This window comes from Protopterus annectens, chromosome 7.part0 (assembly GCF_019279795.1).
Source record: "Protopterus annectens isolate FY-2018-M chromosome 7.part0, PAN1.0, whole genome shotgun sequence".
NCBI lineage: Eukaryota > Metazoa > Chordata > Ceratodontiformes > Protopteridae > Protopterus > Protopterus annectens.
Window position 1 is genome coordinate 238179610 of NC_056739.1, and position 17102 is coordinate 238196711.

At 37.9% G+C, this 17102-nt stretch overlaps 1 protein-coding gene across 1 annotated transcript in view; it reads left to right on the plus strand.

The window, feature by feature from the left end:
* Window positions 1-724: 724 nt before the first annotated feature.
* LOC122806375 (endonuclease domain-containing 1 protein-like) overlaps window positions 725-17102 on the plus strand; it is a 29968-nt gene continuing 13590 nt past the window's right edge. The window contains exon 1 of the mRNA XM_044076725.1: window positions 725-1087. Coding sequence (XP_043932660.1) covers window positions 791-1087 — 297 coding nt within the window. The 5' untranslated portion in view covers window positions 725-790. The remainder of the gene's footprint in view (window positions 1088-17102) is intronic.

Below are 17102 nucleotides of genomic sequence, written 5' to 3' on the forward strand. Positions count from 1 at the left end.
GTATCATCTCATTGAATTACATTCAAACACCAATCCAGAGGTGCTCTTCCCCTGCGTATCACATATTAGGGAGACGTTGTATGATGATTTCTGTTTTAATTTCATAAAACTCTTGTGCTGTGCATACTTCACAATACAGAGCATGGCAGGGCAGGGAGTCTGTCTTGTATTTACTGAATCGGTCACAGCCTTGATGTATTTACTCAGTCTCCAGCAGGTTCTCATCTGTCTGCTCTAAATGCATTGATTGACTTTGTGCTATACTGTCTAATTTTGCAGTATCCAATCATGTTTTACTTTTTAGATTAGATTGTGTTTTGTCGTTGGTTTTACTGTATAGTAACTGTAGGACTTCATTTTTATTAAAAAAATAAAAAGAGGGAAAGCAGAAATCTGCTGGAAATGCACTTCTATATTTCATTTATTTCTTCACTATGAGTTAGGTACAGAAATAAATAAATACATTAAAAATTACATATAAACAATCATTTGTTATTGCTTTCTGCTTATTTATGCAGACTCCAGAGCATGGAATATGTAAATAAGTGACACAGTAACAATAAACTGCAGATATTTAATGCTGGTGTTTCTGGGTAGTTGTTGCAACATCTTGAGTCAACAAAGTAACATTTGCCAGTGAATTAGCCTTGACCCTAAATACTACAGCATAATTGGATATACGCAATATAGTCATGTGTATACTGAAGGCTTTAAAATCATAAGGACTCTTTTTCAGGTAATTCTTTCATCATATAATACCAACAAAACAGTTATACACTGACTTGGAAAAATGCATTTCCTAAGCATGTTTATAAAAGTCTGTTTGGCTAGTAGCTTCTATCTTAGTACTGGAAAAGGAGAGGTGATAACTCAGAATTTTGGAGATTGCAGAAATTATTTTTTTGGACGAATGGAGCCAACAGGCATTATACCTAAAAACGCAGCACGGATTTGCCAGACATATGACAACAAACGCCATTATGCTACTATGTATGACAGAGATCTTCGCATTCCAGTTTATTCTGCTTATATATTTGAACCACATGGTGGTGGTGACAGATTTGATGAGTGGCAGATAGAGCCTCAGGTAATGAAATTCTGTTTGTAACCATTTTTTTGAAAGCAATGCAAGCAGATTTTGTATGTGTGTGTGTGTGTGTGTGTGTGTGTGTGTGTGTGTGTGTGTGTGTGTGTGTGTGTGCGCGTGTGTGTGTGTGTGTGTGTGTGTGTGTGTGTGTGTGTGTGTGTGTGTGTGTGTGTGTGTGTGTCTGAGATGCATGTGTACAAAAATAAATACATTATGCTTGTGCTTAAATATAATATGCTGTTACTCACATAAAGTGTCAGAAGATGAAATCTGACTTAAAATGTTACTGAGAAAGAACTAGACTATGTTGAACTGTATGAACAGCAAAAACACCAAGAACATGAACGTTTTGACAATATCATGTTCAGAGCTTTAGGTTTCTGAGAGTTCAGAAAGGCTTCAAAATAAAATGTGGAACAGAAGCTTTTTTTGTCCAAGCAGTGGCACTAAATATGTTTAAGTCAACCCATACAGTTTGCTAACAATGTAGACTACATTTGATAAATGGACTCAGCCCTGCCTGTAATGTTTAAATGGTTTCATTCACACTCATGTAATTAGCAAAATAAGCACTACAAAGAAGTGAGACAGTGTCCTTAGTCACTTAGTGCCACAGCAATAATAAAATGCATTTACGATTTCTTGCATGTACCTTACAGGTAAATTACTATACGTGTGGCTCCACCTTTATATGGACTAGGAAGTTTAAATGGGAGTCTATATCAAGCCTTTCAGTCCTCAAGGTATCATATGTAGCATATTATGTGACTAATTCCTTCCAACAGGATAGCCCTGTTTGATGACTTCTAGGAATCCAGATGAAATGACTAATACACATGGGGCCTGATTTTTCTTGTTTTTTATATTATCCTAAAACCCTGTTAGTGCAGTTCTTACCAGTAAGCATAATTTTGAATGGACACCATATTCTGTTCAGTAGTCCAAAATATTTTGCTGTTTTGTACTGTATACATGCACAATGCTAGTCTAACATCAAGAAAATCGAATCCCACATTTTATTATAGATCTGTGATTAGCAGTGATTTGTGAATTTCTTCTACACATGAAAGGTATGCCTGTATATAAATTTATTCTTTCTTACCAGTAATTTTGTAAATTATTTCCCTTTTCACTGAATTTGCTTTTGTTCTATATCTGCCAAGCAAATGAAAATAAAATGCATTAGTATTTGGGGTAAACAAAATTTTTCACTCAAGAAAGTAGTTTGCACTGTGCATCTATATGTTTTGTTTCCATTAACACCAACATTTGCTAGGACATTTTCTTTTTGTGTTGTGCTTATGTGGAAGCACAAGCACTATGTGTCTCTTTATTTGGAGAGGTGCAATATGTAAATGAATAAAAGATCAATATAATTTGCCACATATAAAAGTAAGACAAATGCATTGCCTTAAATTGTGTGCATATGCTATTTTATGAATAGCTTATCCCAGTGCCTCTCCTTGACTTCCCCACCAAAATACTCTGCCTGAATTCTGCAGACTTGTTCAAAATCAGGGTTGTTACCAGTAAGGAGATCAAGGTTTCATAAAACAGAGTCACATGCTGCTGTGGGAGCATTTTTCCTAGTTTATTCCCAACCCTATTCTGACAGCTATCACTGCAGAGGGCTACGGATTTGGATGACCCTCCCCTGACTTTTGCAAGGGGATGACATCAGCTAGACCCCATGTTATGTTTGTTTCCCTGGCTTCCAAAATTAGCAAAGCCACCTATCCACCCCCTTGTAGCATTTCATTGTTGTTTATCCAGTATCCCAAGTCTCCAACAGCAAAATCACACCCTAATTAGTGCCCAGAAAAAAAAACTCTCCCCTCCTGTCCCCAAGATTTGCATTCCCATTCTCCTCTGCCAGCTCCATAGATGTCTGAGCTATTAATTGGACCTGGATCTCTAGGACTAAATCAGGAAGTTATCCCTCTATAAAAAGCAGCTGGCATGCACACACCATGATGTTCACAAGATACTGTGTGGATACTGTACCAAACTATTTCCTTAAATTCCAACAACTTTATTCTATCCTGTCTCTTGCAGATCTTCTCTTCAGGTCATATAATGTATAGCTTCAACCTGTCGTGAATCTTCTGGGTATCAATGAGTCCTCCTTATTAATAGTGCTTTTGGCTTACACATGTATGCATTGTCCGCTGAAGATTCACATCACATTATGAAAACAGTACTCAAATACAAAGTGGTGGTTTGTTGTTTTGGCTCCTTCTCACCTGTCTACTATATGGTGATCAGACCTCTCCAGTTTGCTTTTGGATTCACATTTGCATTTTCAAGCCTTGCAGGGACAGTGACACAGACGCAGCCATTAGAAGTCAGGAGACACAAGTCAAGCACCATTCTATTCATTACTTATGGAATTTGAAGCTTCATCCTGGGTTTCTTCTAATTAATTTAGACAAAATTAAAGTAGTTTGGTGTATCAGAAAATAGGAAGGTGAGTTCTTAGCCTCCCCTGTGGTAAGGTTTCATTCAATTGAGACAGAGTGGTCAAGAAGAGAGCTTTAGTTTCTCAGAGATTCAAATATCCAGAAAATAAGGGTCTTACAAAGAAACATTTCACGTATCTTTGAAAATTTCACATTATACCTATTTCTTTTGCGTCATTATTTTTTTTTCTTTTTCTTTCTTTCTTTTTTTTTTTTTTTTGCCTGTCAATGGACACCTTCACCTACACTTGGCTCCTTCGCCTCCTTTATACTTTCCTCAATTTATCCCAGTCCTTGTCTACTTGCAAGTGCCCAATTAGCACATCTGTTGCTTCTCCTAGCCTTTTGGCCACATCTGCCTGCCTTCCAAACATCTGACCCTCAACATGTATTTTGTTTATTTTATTTTGAAGTTGTTAACCAGAGTAGCACACTGATACCACTGGACCCATTGTAGCCTCAGTCCGAGGAAAACACAATAGATACATGACATTATATACAGAGAGGATGACAAAATGAAATGTATGCATATATTATATACAAAATGCATATCATAGTTTGCTTGAGGGAATAAAGACAATGGATAAGTGACTATATACAGAGTGAGTGAAAAAACACAATGTATATAAACTTTTTATACAGAGTGGAAAACAGAACTGGCATGCTGAAAGAATCACAATCAAAAATAGAGTCAGAGCAAGGTATGCAGATGGAAGAAGGGAATAAAGCAATTATGTTATCTGAGCAGAGAGATAGCTGTTGCATTTTCCTAAAGTCTTGAAATGTGCTTATTAGTGAAAAGAAGATGGGGTAAGAGGAATAATCTTTAAGAAAAGAAGGGACAGATACCCACAGTTTGGAACCATGGACTGAGACAGGCATGGTCTATGCAGCAAAGCCTAGTTTGGGGGTGGAGGGGGTTTGAGGAGAGGACTTAAGTGTATAAGATGTCTAAGGTCATATGTTGGTGCATCCCTGAATAGCCTATAAGTGATTGTAGGGAAGGTCTCATTCTTGATAAGTTTAAATAATTGAGAGACAAGTAGAATGTTAGCACATTGTTTCACAGGTAGCCAGTAATCTTTTTATGGTTTTGGAGTAGTGTCCATTTCTTGGGGAGAGAGTGATGAATCCGCAAATGGTATTTGAAATGGATTGAATGGTGGATACATGTATTTTAAAAGTTGTAGCAGTTAGCAGGAGACTGTATTCTAGCTGAGCCAGTAAGATGTCTTTACCTATAGCATTTTTACAAGGTCTAGATAGAAAAGGGCAGATCCTATTAGCCCAAAGTAGAGTTATTTTTTGTATGGGTTGTCCAGGTGGAGCTGGAGATTTAGGAAGGGGTTAAAGCAAATCCCTAGGTATCTGAATGAAGTGACATTTTCAACTGTGTTATTAAGATGATTTATGATTTTAGATGCCTGGAGACAGAAGTGAGCTTTTGCTTAGTGCCAGATAGCATTGTTTTTTATTTAGAAAATTTAAACATTTCTCCAAAGTGGACATTTTTCTGTAGACTTTTGTCACTTTGTCATGACCTTCATTTCAAAGGATGGATCGTGCAGTTCCTTTAATACTCATAATTGTCTGACTGTCTAATGAGGCGTTATACATTCTACAGGTTGCAGAGAAATCTCCCTTTTCAAATATTTATCCTGTTATTATTTATTTATTTATTTTGATAGGGTTATGATAGTAACTTAGCTCATTTTCATCACAGATTACTGGATAGATTACATGTACATTATGAATGTAATTCTTTTTTGCCTGTTGAAAATATTTCTACTGTAAAGGATTAATTTATGAGGTGCTGTCAAAGTCTATCTACTGACCATCTTCAACTTCCATGACAAAGAAGGCCGCTCTTCTCTTGATATTCTAAATGCTTTTATAACCATTCTACATGGGTTCCCAACCTCACCCCCTTGTATTTCTCCCCTACTTCCACTTGAGATGTTAATTCCATCATGAAAGAGATTGCTGTACCTCTCTTTGAACCAAATAGTTTGGCATATTAAGATATTTTATGTAAAATATTGTTTCTGTTATGAGAGATATATATGTAAGAATGATGTCATAGCTTCATTCTTTATCAGTTCAAGATTTATTCCTTATAATTCACAAGGTCTGTGGCTCCGTAAAATCAAAATGTTTTTGTTTACTCCAAGTGGCATATGTTTAGAATCTGAGACATTCTTTCAAATTGCCAACATTTTCATTAGTTGCATCTGCTCCCGATGAGTGCTTCTTACACTGTAATTAATTAATTAATTAATTAATTTGTATACATATGTATGTTTTCTTGTCCACATATGTCATTTGGCAGAAAGAAGACAGGATTATAAGGAGGTAAGGTGCATGGCAAAGAGAGAGGTGGCAAAGGTTAAGGATAAGGCATATGGAGAGTTGTTTGAAAGGTTGGACACTGAGGAGGGAGAAGAGGACCTGTACTGATTGGCTAAACAGAGAGACCAAGCTAGGAAAGATGTGCAGCAGGTAAGGGTGATAAAGGATAGTGAGGAAAACGTAGTCACTAGCGAGGAGAATGTGTTGAATAGATGGAAGGAGTACTTTGAGGGGCTGATGAATGCAGAGAATGAGAAAGAGAAGGTTGGATGATGTGGGGTTAGTGAATCAGGAAGTGTAATGGATTAGCAAGGAGGAAGTAAGGATAGCTATGAAGAGGATGAAGAATGGAAAAGATGTTGGTCCAGATCACATACCTGTGGAAGCACGGAGCTGTTTAGGCGAAATAGCAGGGGAGTTTTTAACCAGATTGTTTAATGAAATCTTGAAAAGTGAGAGGATGCCTGAGGAGTGGAGAAAAAGTGTTTTGGTACCGATTTTTAAGAATAAGGGTGATGTGCAGAGCTGTGGTATCTACAGAGGGATAAAACTGATCAGACACAGCATGCAGTTATGGGAAAGAGTAGTAGAAGCTAGGTTAAGAAGGGAGGTGATGATTAGCAATCAGCAGTATGGTTTCATGCCACGAAAGAGCACTCAAGATGTGATGTTTGCTCTGAGAGTGCTGGTGGAAAAGTACAGAGAAAGTCAGAAGGAGTTGCATTGTGTCTTTGTGGACTTAGAGAAAGCATATGACAGGGTGCCCAGAGAGGAGTTGTGGTATTGTATAAGGACGGTGGGAGTGGCAGAGAAGTATGTAAGAGTGGTATAGGATATGTACAAGGGTAGTGTGTCAATGGTGAGGTCTGCGGTGGGAGTGACGGATGTGTTTAAGGTGGAGGTGGAAAAACATCAAAGATCAGCTATGAGCCCTTTCTTATTTGCAATGGTGATGGACAGGTTGACAGATGAGATCAGACAGGAGTCCCTGTGGACTATAATGTTTGCAGATGACATTGTGATCTGTAGTGAGAGTAAGAAACAGGTTGAGGAGACCCTGGAGAGGTTGAGATATGCTCTAGAGAGGAGAGGAGAGGAATGATGGTCAGCAAGACTATGACAGAATATATGTGTGTGAATGAAAGGGAGGATAGAGGAATGGTGAGGATGCAGGGAGTAGAGTTGGCAAAGGTGGATGAGTTTAAATCCTTGGGATCAACAGTTCAGAGTAATGGTGAGTGTGGAAGAGTGTCAGGAGTGATTTGTGACAGACGAGTACCAGTAAGAGTGAAAAGGAAGGTCTACAAGAGGGTAGGAAGACCAGCTATGTTATATGGGTTGGAGAGTAGCATTGACAAAAAGGCAGGAGTCAGAGCTGGACATGGCAGCGTTAAATATGTTAAGATTTGCACTGGATGTGATGAGGGTGGACAGGATTGGCAGTAAGTTTATTAGAGGGTCAGCTCAGGTTGGACGGTTTGGAGACAAAGCCAGACAAGTGAGATTGCTTTGGTTTGGACATGTGCCGAGGACGGATGCTGGGTATATTGGGAAAAGGATGCTAAAGGGTGGAGCTGCAGGTAAGAGGAAAAGAGGAAGGCCTAAGATAAGGTTTATGGATGTGGTGAGAGAGGACATGCAGGTGGTTGGTGTGACAGAGAAAGATGCAGAGGACAGGAAGAAATGTAATCATATGATCCACTGTTGTGACCCCTAACAGGAACAGATAAAAAAAAAGAAGACATTTGTATCTTTTGTTGGCTAATTAGTAACACTAAAACTATGGCCTATGTTCAGGGGAGACCCAAGATGCTAATCATACTGACTAGAGGAACTTTAGCCTGGACACTGGCAAAATGCCCTTACACTTATTAAATGCAGTTAGATCTCTTCATAGAATCATAGGAGGTTACTAGGCTATTGGTCCTGAGGTCCTTACAAGCTTAGCCAAGAGTTTAGCCCATGTTTAGACAAGTCAGCACCCAAAACCCCTGTCCAGCAGGGACACAGGTAGAATCTCAGGGGTGTATTTTCTGTTTCCCATCCAGTTATCCAGGTTATCCAGTTATCCAGGTCTAACCTTCACCTGAGTTGCCAACATATTAGGCATATGGGGCTTTAGCATGAAGTTTCATACAAAGGATTGCACCTTTAGATGTGCAGTAGCCCCTCCCCCTTTGCTGCACTGGAAAATGATTCCAAGGACGTGCTGTGGAGTAGAACCCACATTCTTCTGATTCAGAAAGCTGAATGTGCTACGTGTTAAACTTTTAATACTATAGATGATTCAAAACAGTTACACTATTATTGCAGTAGAACAGCTCTCCTCTTTTTATTTCATCTGATATGGGCAAAAAAGATACAAATGTGCCTTGACAGTGTCTGACCAGGAGACTAATTAACTGTGTTTCCTTCTGCACTGACAGTCATGAGATATGCTAGATCCAATGATGTAGGCTCATTGCCAAAACAGCGGATCCAATTGCAATGTTAGGAATGCATTTACAGCTTATTCCACAATCTTAGTAAATGCTGAACAAGGTATTTAACACATTTAATTATTATTTATTGTGACTTCCCGCAGTAGCATATTTCAGATGTAACTTTTCAGTTAGAACCAAATCAGGCAATGTTTTATTGATAAAACTATCTAAACTGTAAGACAATTTATAATGACAGCTCCTGAAACTTACCTGAATACTCTGTATTTCAACATTATAAAGTTGATACATAAGAAACTGCTGTACTTTTGCAAGAGCTTTTAATTTTCTAAGTGGCTTGTTGAAAGCAAAATAAAGCACTATATTCAAAAATCTGAAATAGATAGGCTTACAATAACCTCCCTTGTGGGATCAAACATGGCATTTAAAATTATATCGGCTGAAGAATATACTTTACTGAATTTGGTGGATACGCACTACTCAAGTTTTAAACTGGTATATATCATTGTTTGTAGAGTTATAACAATGCATTCATTTTTATTATTTGAGAACACATTTTGTATCAAAATTCATGTCATCTTTTTCCCCAAGTCCCGTGATGCCATATTCACTATAATGAAACATGATTCAATTGATGATATCAATTCCTCGTTGGTAAGATCCGACCACAAGCTAATCACCCTAGACATCTACATCCCACCCCCATCCCCAATTAGGGAAACCACCGTAAAAAACCTCGAAAGCCAACTTCACACTTCTTAAGACAGAAGTGGCAAACTTCATGACACCCATGCAGACGGACAATAGAGGTACAACTGCTGAATCCTACACAAATGGACTTTATAAGCACTTACACGAGTGCATGGATCATGCTATCCCTAATAGAACCAAGATGCTATCCTTCAAAAAAAAGGAAGCTAATCTGGTGGTCCTCTGCCATAAAAAAATTCTACAGCAGAAGAAAGAAACTGTTGCAAAAAAGAGTAAAATCCCATGACTGGATGAACTCGCTGGTCAACCTCAGTAAGAAGCTGAGATTCCTCATAAAATCCTTCAAAGCTAGTTACGAAAACAAAATTGCCACTGACTCTAAAGACAACCACAAAGCATTCTATAGCTATGTCAAGAATCTCAATTGCAACACTCAGATTTGCTCTGAGTTATAGACAATGGCACTAAATATACAGAACTAACTGATATTGCCATCATCCTGGCAGATAGGTTCAGTGCTAACTTTACCCCCCTCTCACCCCCTAGGGGGCCCATCTCTATATCAGAAGAATGCAAAGTTCCTGTAATCACGGCTGCACAGGTAAAAAACACACTCTCTAAAGCCAAGAACACAGCATCCATGGGACCTGACAATATCCCAGGCTGCGTTCTACACGAACTAAAAAATGAACTGGGACCCTACCTAAGTACCATGTTCAATCATAGCCTCACCTCAGGCTTCATGCCCACTGAATGGGGCACCATGATGGTTATTCCACTCCACAAAGAGGGAGCCACGACGGACCCTGAAAACTACTGCCCGATTAGCCTGGCGAGCCTGGTCTGCAAGGCCATGGAACTCATAAACAAAGACATTGGTAATCTCCAAACTCTGGACCCTACCCAGTTCGGATTTGTAAAAGGCAGATCATGTCTCCTAATCCTGACTGACTTCTTTGAAGCAGTCACCAAAGCCATAGATGAGGGTAAAGTGGTTCACAAAGCTTATCTAGACCTTGCCAAGGCTTTTGACACCATCCCCCACTCTAGAATTATAGATAAGCTCACTAAACTAGGTATAAATCCCTATGTCGAAAAGTAGCGGACTCCAAATACGACTTCAGACCAGTGACAAGTGGAGTACACAGGGTTCAGTCCTGGGTCCACTCCTGTTTGGTATCTACTTCTTTGAAGTGCAAGCTAACACAGAAGGTATGCAGATGACTGCAAACTAGGAGCTATAATCAAAACTCCTAACAATGTGGACATACTACAACAGGGCCTCACTGAGACAGATACCTGGTGTCAAAGTCATGGCCTGAAGCTCAATGCCAAAAAGTGTATTGTCATCCCCTTTGGTAAAAACTCTGTACTCATTAACTACCACATAGCTGGTAGTCTACTTAATGCCTAAAATGTGATAAGAGATCTTGGGAAACAGGTGGACAGTAGTCTCTCCTTTGATAATCACATTGCCACAGTGGTCAGGAAATCCTTCTACATGGCTCACCTCATCACAAAAGGTTTCTCATCCAGAAAAAAAGAGGTCATTGTTCCCCTCTACTCATCGCTCATTAGACCCATTATAGAGTACAACGCCCCTTTTGGTATGTACCTCACAAGACATCTACAACAACTGGAAAGGCCACAGAAATACCTCACAAAGAGGATTACTGGCCTCAAACATATGCCCTATGCAGTCCGTCTCAAAAAATTACAGCATTACTCTGTCGCATATCACCTACTTAGAGGTGATCACTGCCTAACGTACAAAGCTATGTCAAACCCAGAGCTGTTGGACATGCTCCACTTAAAGAAATCCCAATCCCTCTGGGCTGCATGCTCTAGGGACCTAAACCTTGTCACCACAATAAACAGAACATACTGGAGGGATAGATTCCTGTTCCAGACACTTCCCATACTATGGAACAGACTACCTATCTATGTCAAACAGAGCTCCTCATTAGCACTCTTCAAGAAGAATCTTGATGATTGGATGGGAAATAGGAAATTCACTCCAGGGATCACTTCTGTGGCTCTGCTCGACAGGGGCACAGGAAAATAATTTTCTTGGGTGGCGGAAGCCAGGGTACATTTTTGGCTAGGCTTATATAGGCCCTAGGGCCAATAGCCTAGTACCTACCTATGAACCTATGAGGCCTTTACAAATGTATTTGATGTGTGTTTTTGTAAACCATCCTGGAAAACTTGAGCATCTTCTTTTCAAGTAGTTATGTTATCCAGTTTATCATTATCAAATATTTGGTTGTATATAATTCATATCACACTTTTATATTTCAGAGGAATAATCTGAAAAAGAAGTAGCCCCATTAAGGGGACATGTAGGATACCACTGGCATCCCCTATCTGAATGTACAGGTAATCTCACCACCCTGACTCACTGTATCCTGTAGTCTAGCAACACTTTTACTCATTTAATTATGTATTGCTTACTGTTCAGTGCCTTAGCCAGTTCAAAATAAGCAGTATGCACTTTCAGTCCTTCAATTATTGTCATTATCTTTTAAGGGTATCAAGGAGATCTCTTCTTCTCAAACCTAGACGGTTTCTAATCTAAAAGAAGCAGGTATTCTATTTCATTAGGACTCCGTCCTTGATTTTATGTGGAATACTGGTCAGTTTGATACAACTGATGCTCTCTTTTGTTGCCTTAAGAAAACTTGATATGGATCATCTCCTGTTTGTTGTCTGCTAGTGCAGAATAAATCCACTTTGGCCTTTTGATATTCACTTTGGTAGAACTTTATCAAGTCTCTTGACCAGCATCTTAACAACAAAATTTATATCTAACTCTGTAGCTCCTCTGGATAACCTTTGGCTTTGTGGAGTAACACAAAACTTAGTATGGACCATCAAAGAAACTAGCATTCTCTCGAATTTGATTTGGGTAAATATATCTTCCAGTCTCTTAATCAACTTATAACCCCAAACTCAATTTATAAAATTCTGCTGTAAATTCATGAAGGTCTGGGAATTTTCCATTTTTTGGTAATACTGCTAATTTCACTTATTCTACTGTAACGCGATTATCTAACGTTAATTTCATACTGTAATCTTTCTTTTCTCTAACTACTTTTGATTTGAACCACATTTTACTACAATACTTGCACTTTTGGTGTAAAGTACCTTGTAAATAATTCTTAATCTCTCTCTGTTCCTTATATGTGGTATATTGCCACTGTTTTGTCTTGTTAAATGCCCACATGATGTGCTTTGATATCTTATCTCCACACAGTCACTAAAAGTATCCTTTTGTAAACATTCTGCCTCTGCTTAAATACTCTGTTTTTCTTTCTGTCCAAACTAACTACATGCCATCTGTGTTATACTGGTTCCAATCACATGATCAGCAGTTCACATAACATTGTTCTGTTATTCATGTTCCCTTCACTTACGCCATTTTGTTTTGTTAACGTTATGGGCTTCCTGAGGTGCTGGCAAGGTTTTTATGAGTATAGTCTTCAGCACATACAATAGTACATGTATGTGCACAGTTGTGTGTATGTGCATGCATATCTGTGTGTGTGTGTGTGTGTGTGTGTGTGTGTGTGTGTGTGTGTGTGTGTGTGTGTGTGTGTGTGTGTGTGTGTGTGTGTGCTTGTCTCCATGAGCATTATTACATCAGGGATGCTGCTAACATAAGCTGTGGCAGATTATATTTTCATGGGCCCAGAGATCTCTGTATTGATGTAGCGATTGTAGCCATGAAATTAAAAGATGTTTGTTTTCTAGAAGGAAAGCTATGCCAAATCTTGATAAGATTTTAAACAGCAAAGATATTGCATTGTCAACAATTCCCAGTATTTACGTAAAGCAGTGAGAGCTGGATTATAAGTATAAGGTTATGCATCCGGAAATTAATACTTTTAAACTGTTAAATTTGAAAAAAATGCTTTTAAAAATTGTATAGACTGTAAGAAGATCCAATCAGTCAAGTCTTAAAAGAAAACTTCACCTTTTCCTACAGTTTAATTCACCTCTTAGACTGCTTTTCTCCTTACTGTATAGTTTCAGTATTGTATATGTTTCAGAAACCTGTTTGTACTTTATAAAACTTTCATTTTCTTGCCTTGGAATCAAATGAAAGGAAAGACCATCCAGTTTTCTTAAGCTTAACCTCTCACACAATTTGCCTAGGAATTTGTCTACATAAGCACAACATACGACATACACAGAGAAATCTGTAGTCAAGTACTGCTGACAATCTTATATGGGTAATTAGTTCTGCTGATTTCAGAATCAGAGCAGCTGTTGTAAAAAAGACTGAGAGTTACGAAACTGTTTCCACTGTTTTTGTCACAGACAGGAAAAGAACATACTGATTCACAGCTGCTTCCAATGTGACCATGCCTTTCATAGAAAAGCAGAGCAATTTGATCAAGCAGAGGTTCAAAAGCAGTTGTCACCTCTTTTGACAAATTGACATAAACTGCATCACAGTATTGAAATGCTAAGCTTTAAACATTAAATGCTTGCTTATACTAGTTTACATTTTAAGATAACTTAGATGTCTGTGATATTTTGAGAAAACTCAGAAAATATTTTTCTTGTAAGTCTTGTGAAGTATTAATACATTTACCATTTTCATGCCTTCTCACCACAGTAGGACAAAATCTTCCAAATCAGGACTTGCAGGAAGTGGGTCAGGTGGCAACCCTGTCAACTAGGTGCGCTGATACTGTTTGTACGAAGTTCTTTTTATGCTTTCTTGTGACATCCTTCCAGAAGAGGATGCATATCTTATGCACAGATCCTTGAGAATCTGAATCATCCTTACACAGGTGGAGCACGAGTACTTTCTAGTCAATAAAGGAAATTTAACAATTGACAGCAACTGTGATATACAGCTGAATTTACTTTAGCTTACATGTGCTATGTGCTCCTTCATTAAAACATTAGGAAAGGGAAATCTGAAGTACTTAGCTAGCTATATAAATGAATGAATGAATGAATGAATGAATGAATGAATGAATGAATGAATGAATGAATATAAAAGGCTTTCCACTGTTGACACTGGGGAACAGAATTCCTTTAAGATTCTTTCCTTTCCAGTAGCATCTGTCACTTATACTTGAAACTCCAAGGATTCCTCGGAGCAGTGACGGTTTTGACACATGAGGTAAAAGTGTGTGCTGGGGGGCACTATCAGTTCATCATGGACTATAAAAAGATACTTTGTACAAATTACTGCAATTTAGCTACTTTTTTGGTTGCAGCAGTATCTCCTTAGTATACTCTAAAACAAGCCCTGAGACATACACAAATGAGGGCCATTCAAGAAATGAAAGAAGTATCCCTGTAACAAAACATATCAGGATGACAGTGATTGCCACTAATCCCATTATATGTTAATGGCATGGGAATACACCAGTACTTCCTTATGTTTAGTATGGCTCATATAAAGCAGGCATGAAATGGATTATAGGAAAGAAAAAGTCTGGAAGAAAAACAAGACCACATTGATGTGTCAAGCCCCATTGGCAGCCATTTTACAAAAAAAAAAATATTAAAATTCTGTAAGACACAGTCAGACTGATTTTGAGGTATTAAAATAGCTCAGAAAACAAAGGCAGAATAAAGAAAGGCAGAGATTTCCTTTAAGGAAATAAATTTAGACTACTCAATGGAAAGCCTAACACTAAAACTCAAGGCAATTTTGTCACAGTGTGAAGGAATTTTTTTTATCAGAAAAGGCACTGACTTTGGGAAGATCAAAGGTAAAAGGAGTAGAGGGCAGAAATCAAGGTGGATGGATAACATTAGTGATGTGATGGATATAAATATACAAAAACTTAAATAAGCAGTTCTTAATATTCAGGCTTGGTGTGTTTAAGTCACTAAGGTTATCAATAGTTCATATTCAACTATATGACTTAATAGCAATGTATACATAGTTAACCATTATTGGAAGAGTTTGGAAAGCAGGTGGAAGGATCATTAAGGATTTCATCTCACAAGAAAAGAATGGTCTCATTCCTGGGCAGCTGTCTCCAAACTTAATAAATGGGTGTGTTATAAAGATCAACAAATGAGGTTGCTGATTGCTGAACCAATGGTACCTGATAACAGCCAAGCAGTTTAATGAGGTACTAAGCCTAACAGTAAATGTTGGAGGTGCCTAACTCCTGAGGCAGACAACATGTACATATTTTGGTACCATCGTAAGATGGAGGGGATAGAACCTTTGCTTGAAGAGGTGAATAGGGTCAAATTGTTTCTCACATGAAAGTTTGATATAGAAGAGTCTGTAATCTAATCAAATTCTAAGGCTAGAGAAGTGAGATGGACATTGGCAAGCATTATCAAGTTAATCTGTCAAAATCTAATGGTAATCCATCGTTTGCAAATATTATCAGTACCTTGTGCTAACACATTTGTTATATCTTGTAATCCTTCACAGACATGAGTTACAGAGCCAGGATACTTCAGGTGTGGGAATTTTTCTTTGCCAAATTCATGGAAATCACTTTGGACCAATATTAGTCATTATGTAACTAGATATTTGATTTACCAATTTTGTGGGTTATTTTCAGATTGCTGAATATGTATCTATATATTGTACATAGTTTTATATATACATCTTAAAATTTAGAAGCAATGCATGTTAATAAGTTAACAGTTTTGAGTTGTAGATTGTTCTGTTTTCTTTTCTGGTTATAGTGTTTTAATAAAATTTAGAAGAAAAAAAAGGAATGCCTGAAATGTAAAAGCTAATGAAGTAAGAAACAGACAAATGACATGATTTAGAGAACAGGTGAGGAGAAAGGATGTGATAAGTGTTGGAATACCTGAGAGTTTTCCAGAAGAAGAATAAGTGATGACCAGGTTGCTGGTTGGAAGCAATATTAAAAGAGAAAATTTAGATTCTTCTGAGTTCTCCATAATTATTGAGAAATAACATGGAGTATGTGTGTTGGGAGGTGGAGTTTTTCCCAGCACTTAAACTTGTTCTAACCTTTCACGTTGCTTTAAAGAATTAAATATTTCAAAAGTATGAAACAGATCATCTAGAAGGACATTATCATTAAAGTTATTGGTGACGTTCCCTTTCATTTATTCACAATAAAGTTGTTTAAACAATAATAACATGTTCTACAATTACTGTGAGAGACAATATCGTTGATTGACTCCAGCTGGCTAATCATATCATGAATCTTGGACAGGATGAATGAAAAATCCAAAGAGATGAAATGGCTGGAGGGAGGGATGGTGCAGTTGCTTTAAGTGATATACCACAAAAGACAATCATGCCTTCCAAAAGTTTAGTGATGAAAGAAAAAGATCCATGAGGTAGAGTACAGAAGTAGAATTACTAAGTGGTGTCATTCATGGAGCGATAGCTTCTTGGATGAAAGAGAAGATGTTGATGCTATGTGCTAGCCATTTGGGGGCATACAGAGGTTGGATCATCCTGCAGTTGAATATAATGGTGATGTCATAGAGGAGAGACTGTACAACAAAGGAAATAACACAGTAGTTAAACAATGGAAGAGATACACTCAATTGGAACATTAAATAGACTTCAAGCTGTTTTTAGCCCTTAACAGACATGTGGCAATTTCAATTTTTTTCTGATATAATTGCTGTGTTAAAACCAAAAGCTTAAGTTAATTAGTTTTTTCTGCTCCGGACAAGATTTAGTTTAAGAACAGAGAGGGGCTAGTTTGCTCAGCTGCTAAATACAGGCAGCATACACATGAACTTTGCAAAAGCCATGCATTTGTCTGCACAACAGCAATCGTGTAACATTTTGTGACTGGTATACATTAGCAACAATGAGTGCATAATACAAGACACGTTTAACTTATTAAGTAACTAGAGAAACAAAGAAGATACATGAGGCTGGAAAGGTTCTGTGGAGCATCCTTGGCAAAATGCAACCTGAAATGCCTTGGTTTTAAAACATTTCTAAAAATTCTTACTTGTGGTACTGAGAAAATATGTGTTGCATTTTTCCCTGGCAACTTTGAAAACAATTTGGAATGTAGAGAATTATGCTGGCAAATTAAATTAAGAGCTCACTAATTCCCTGGT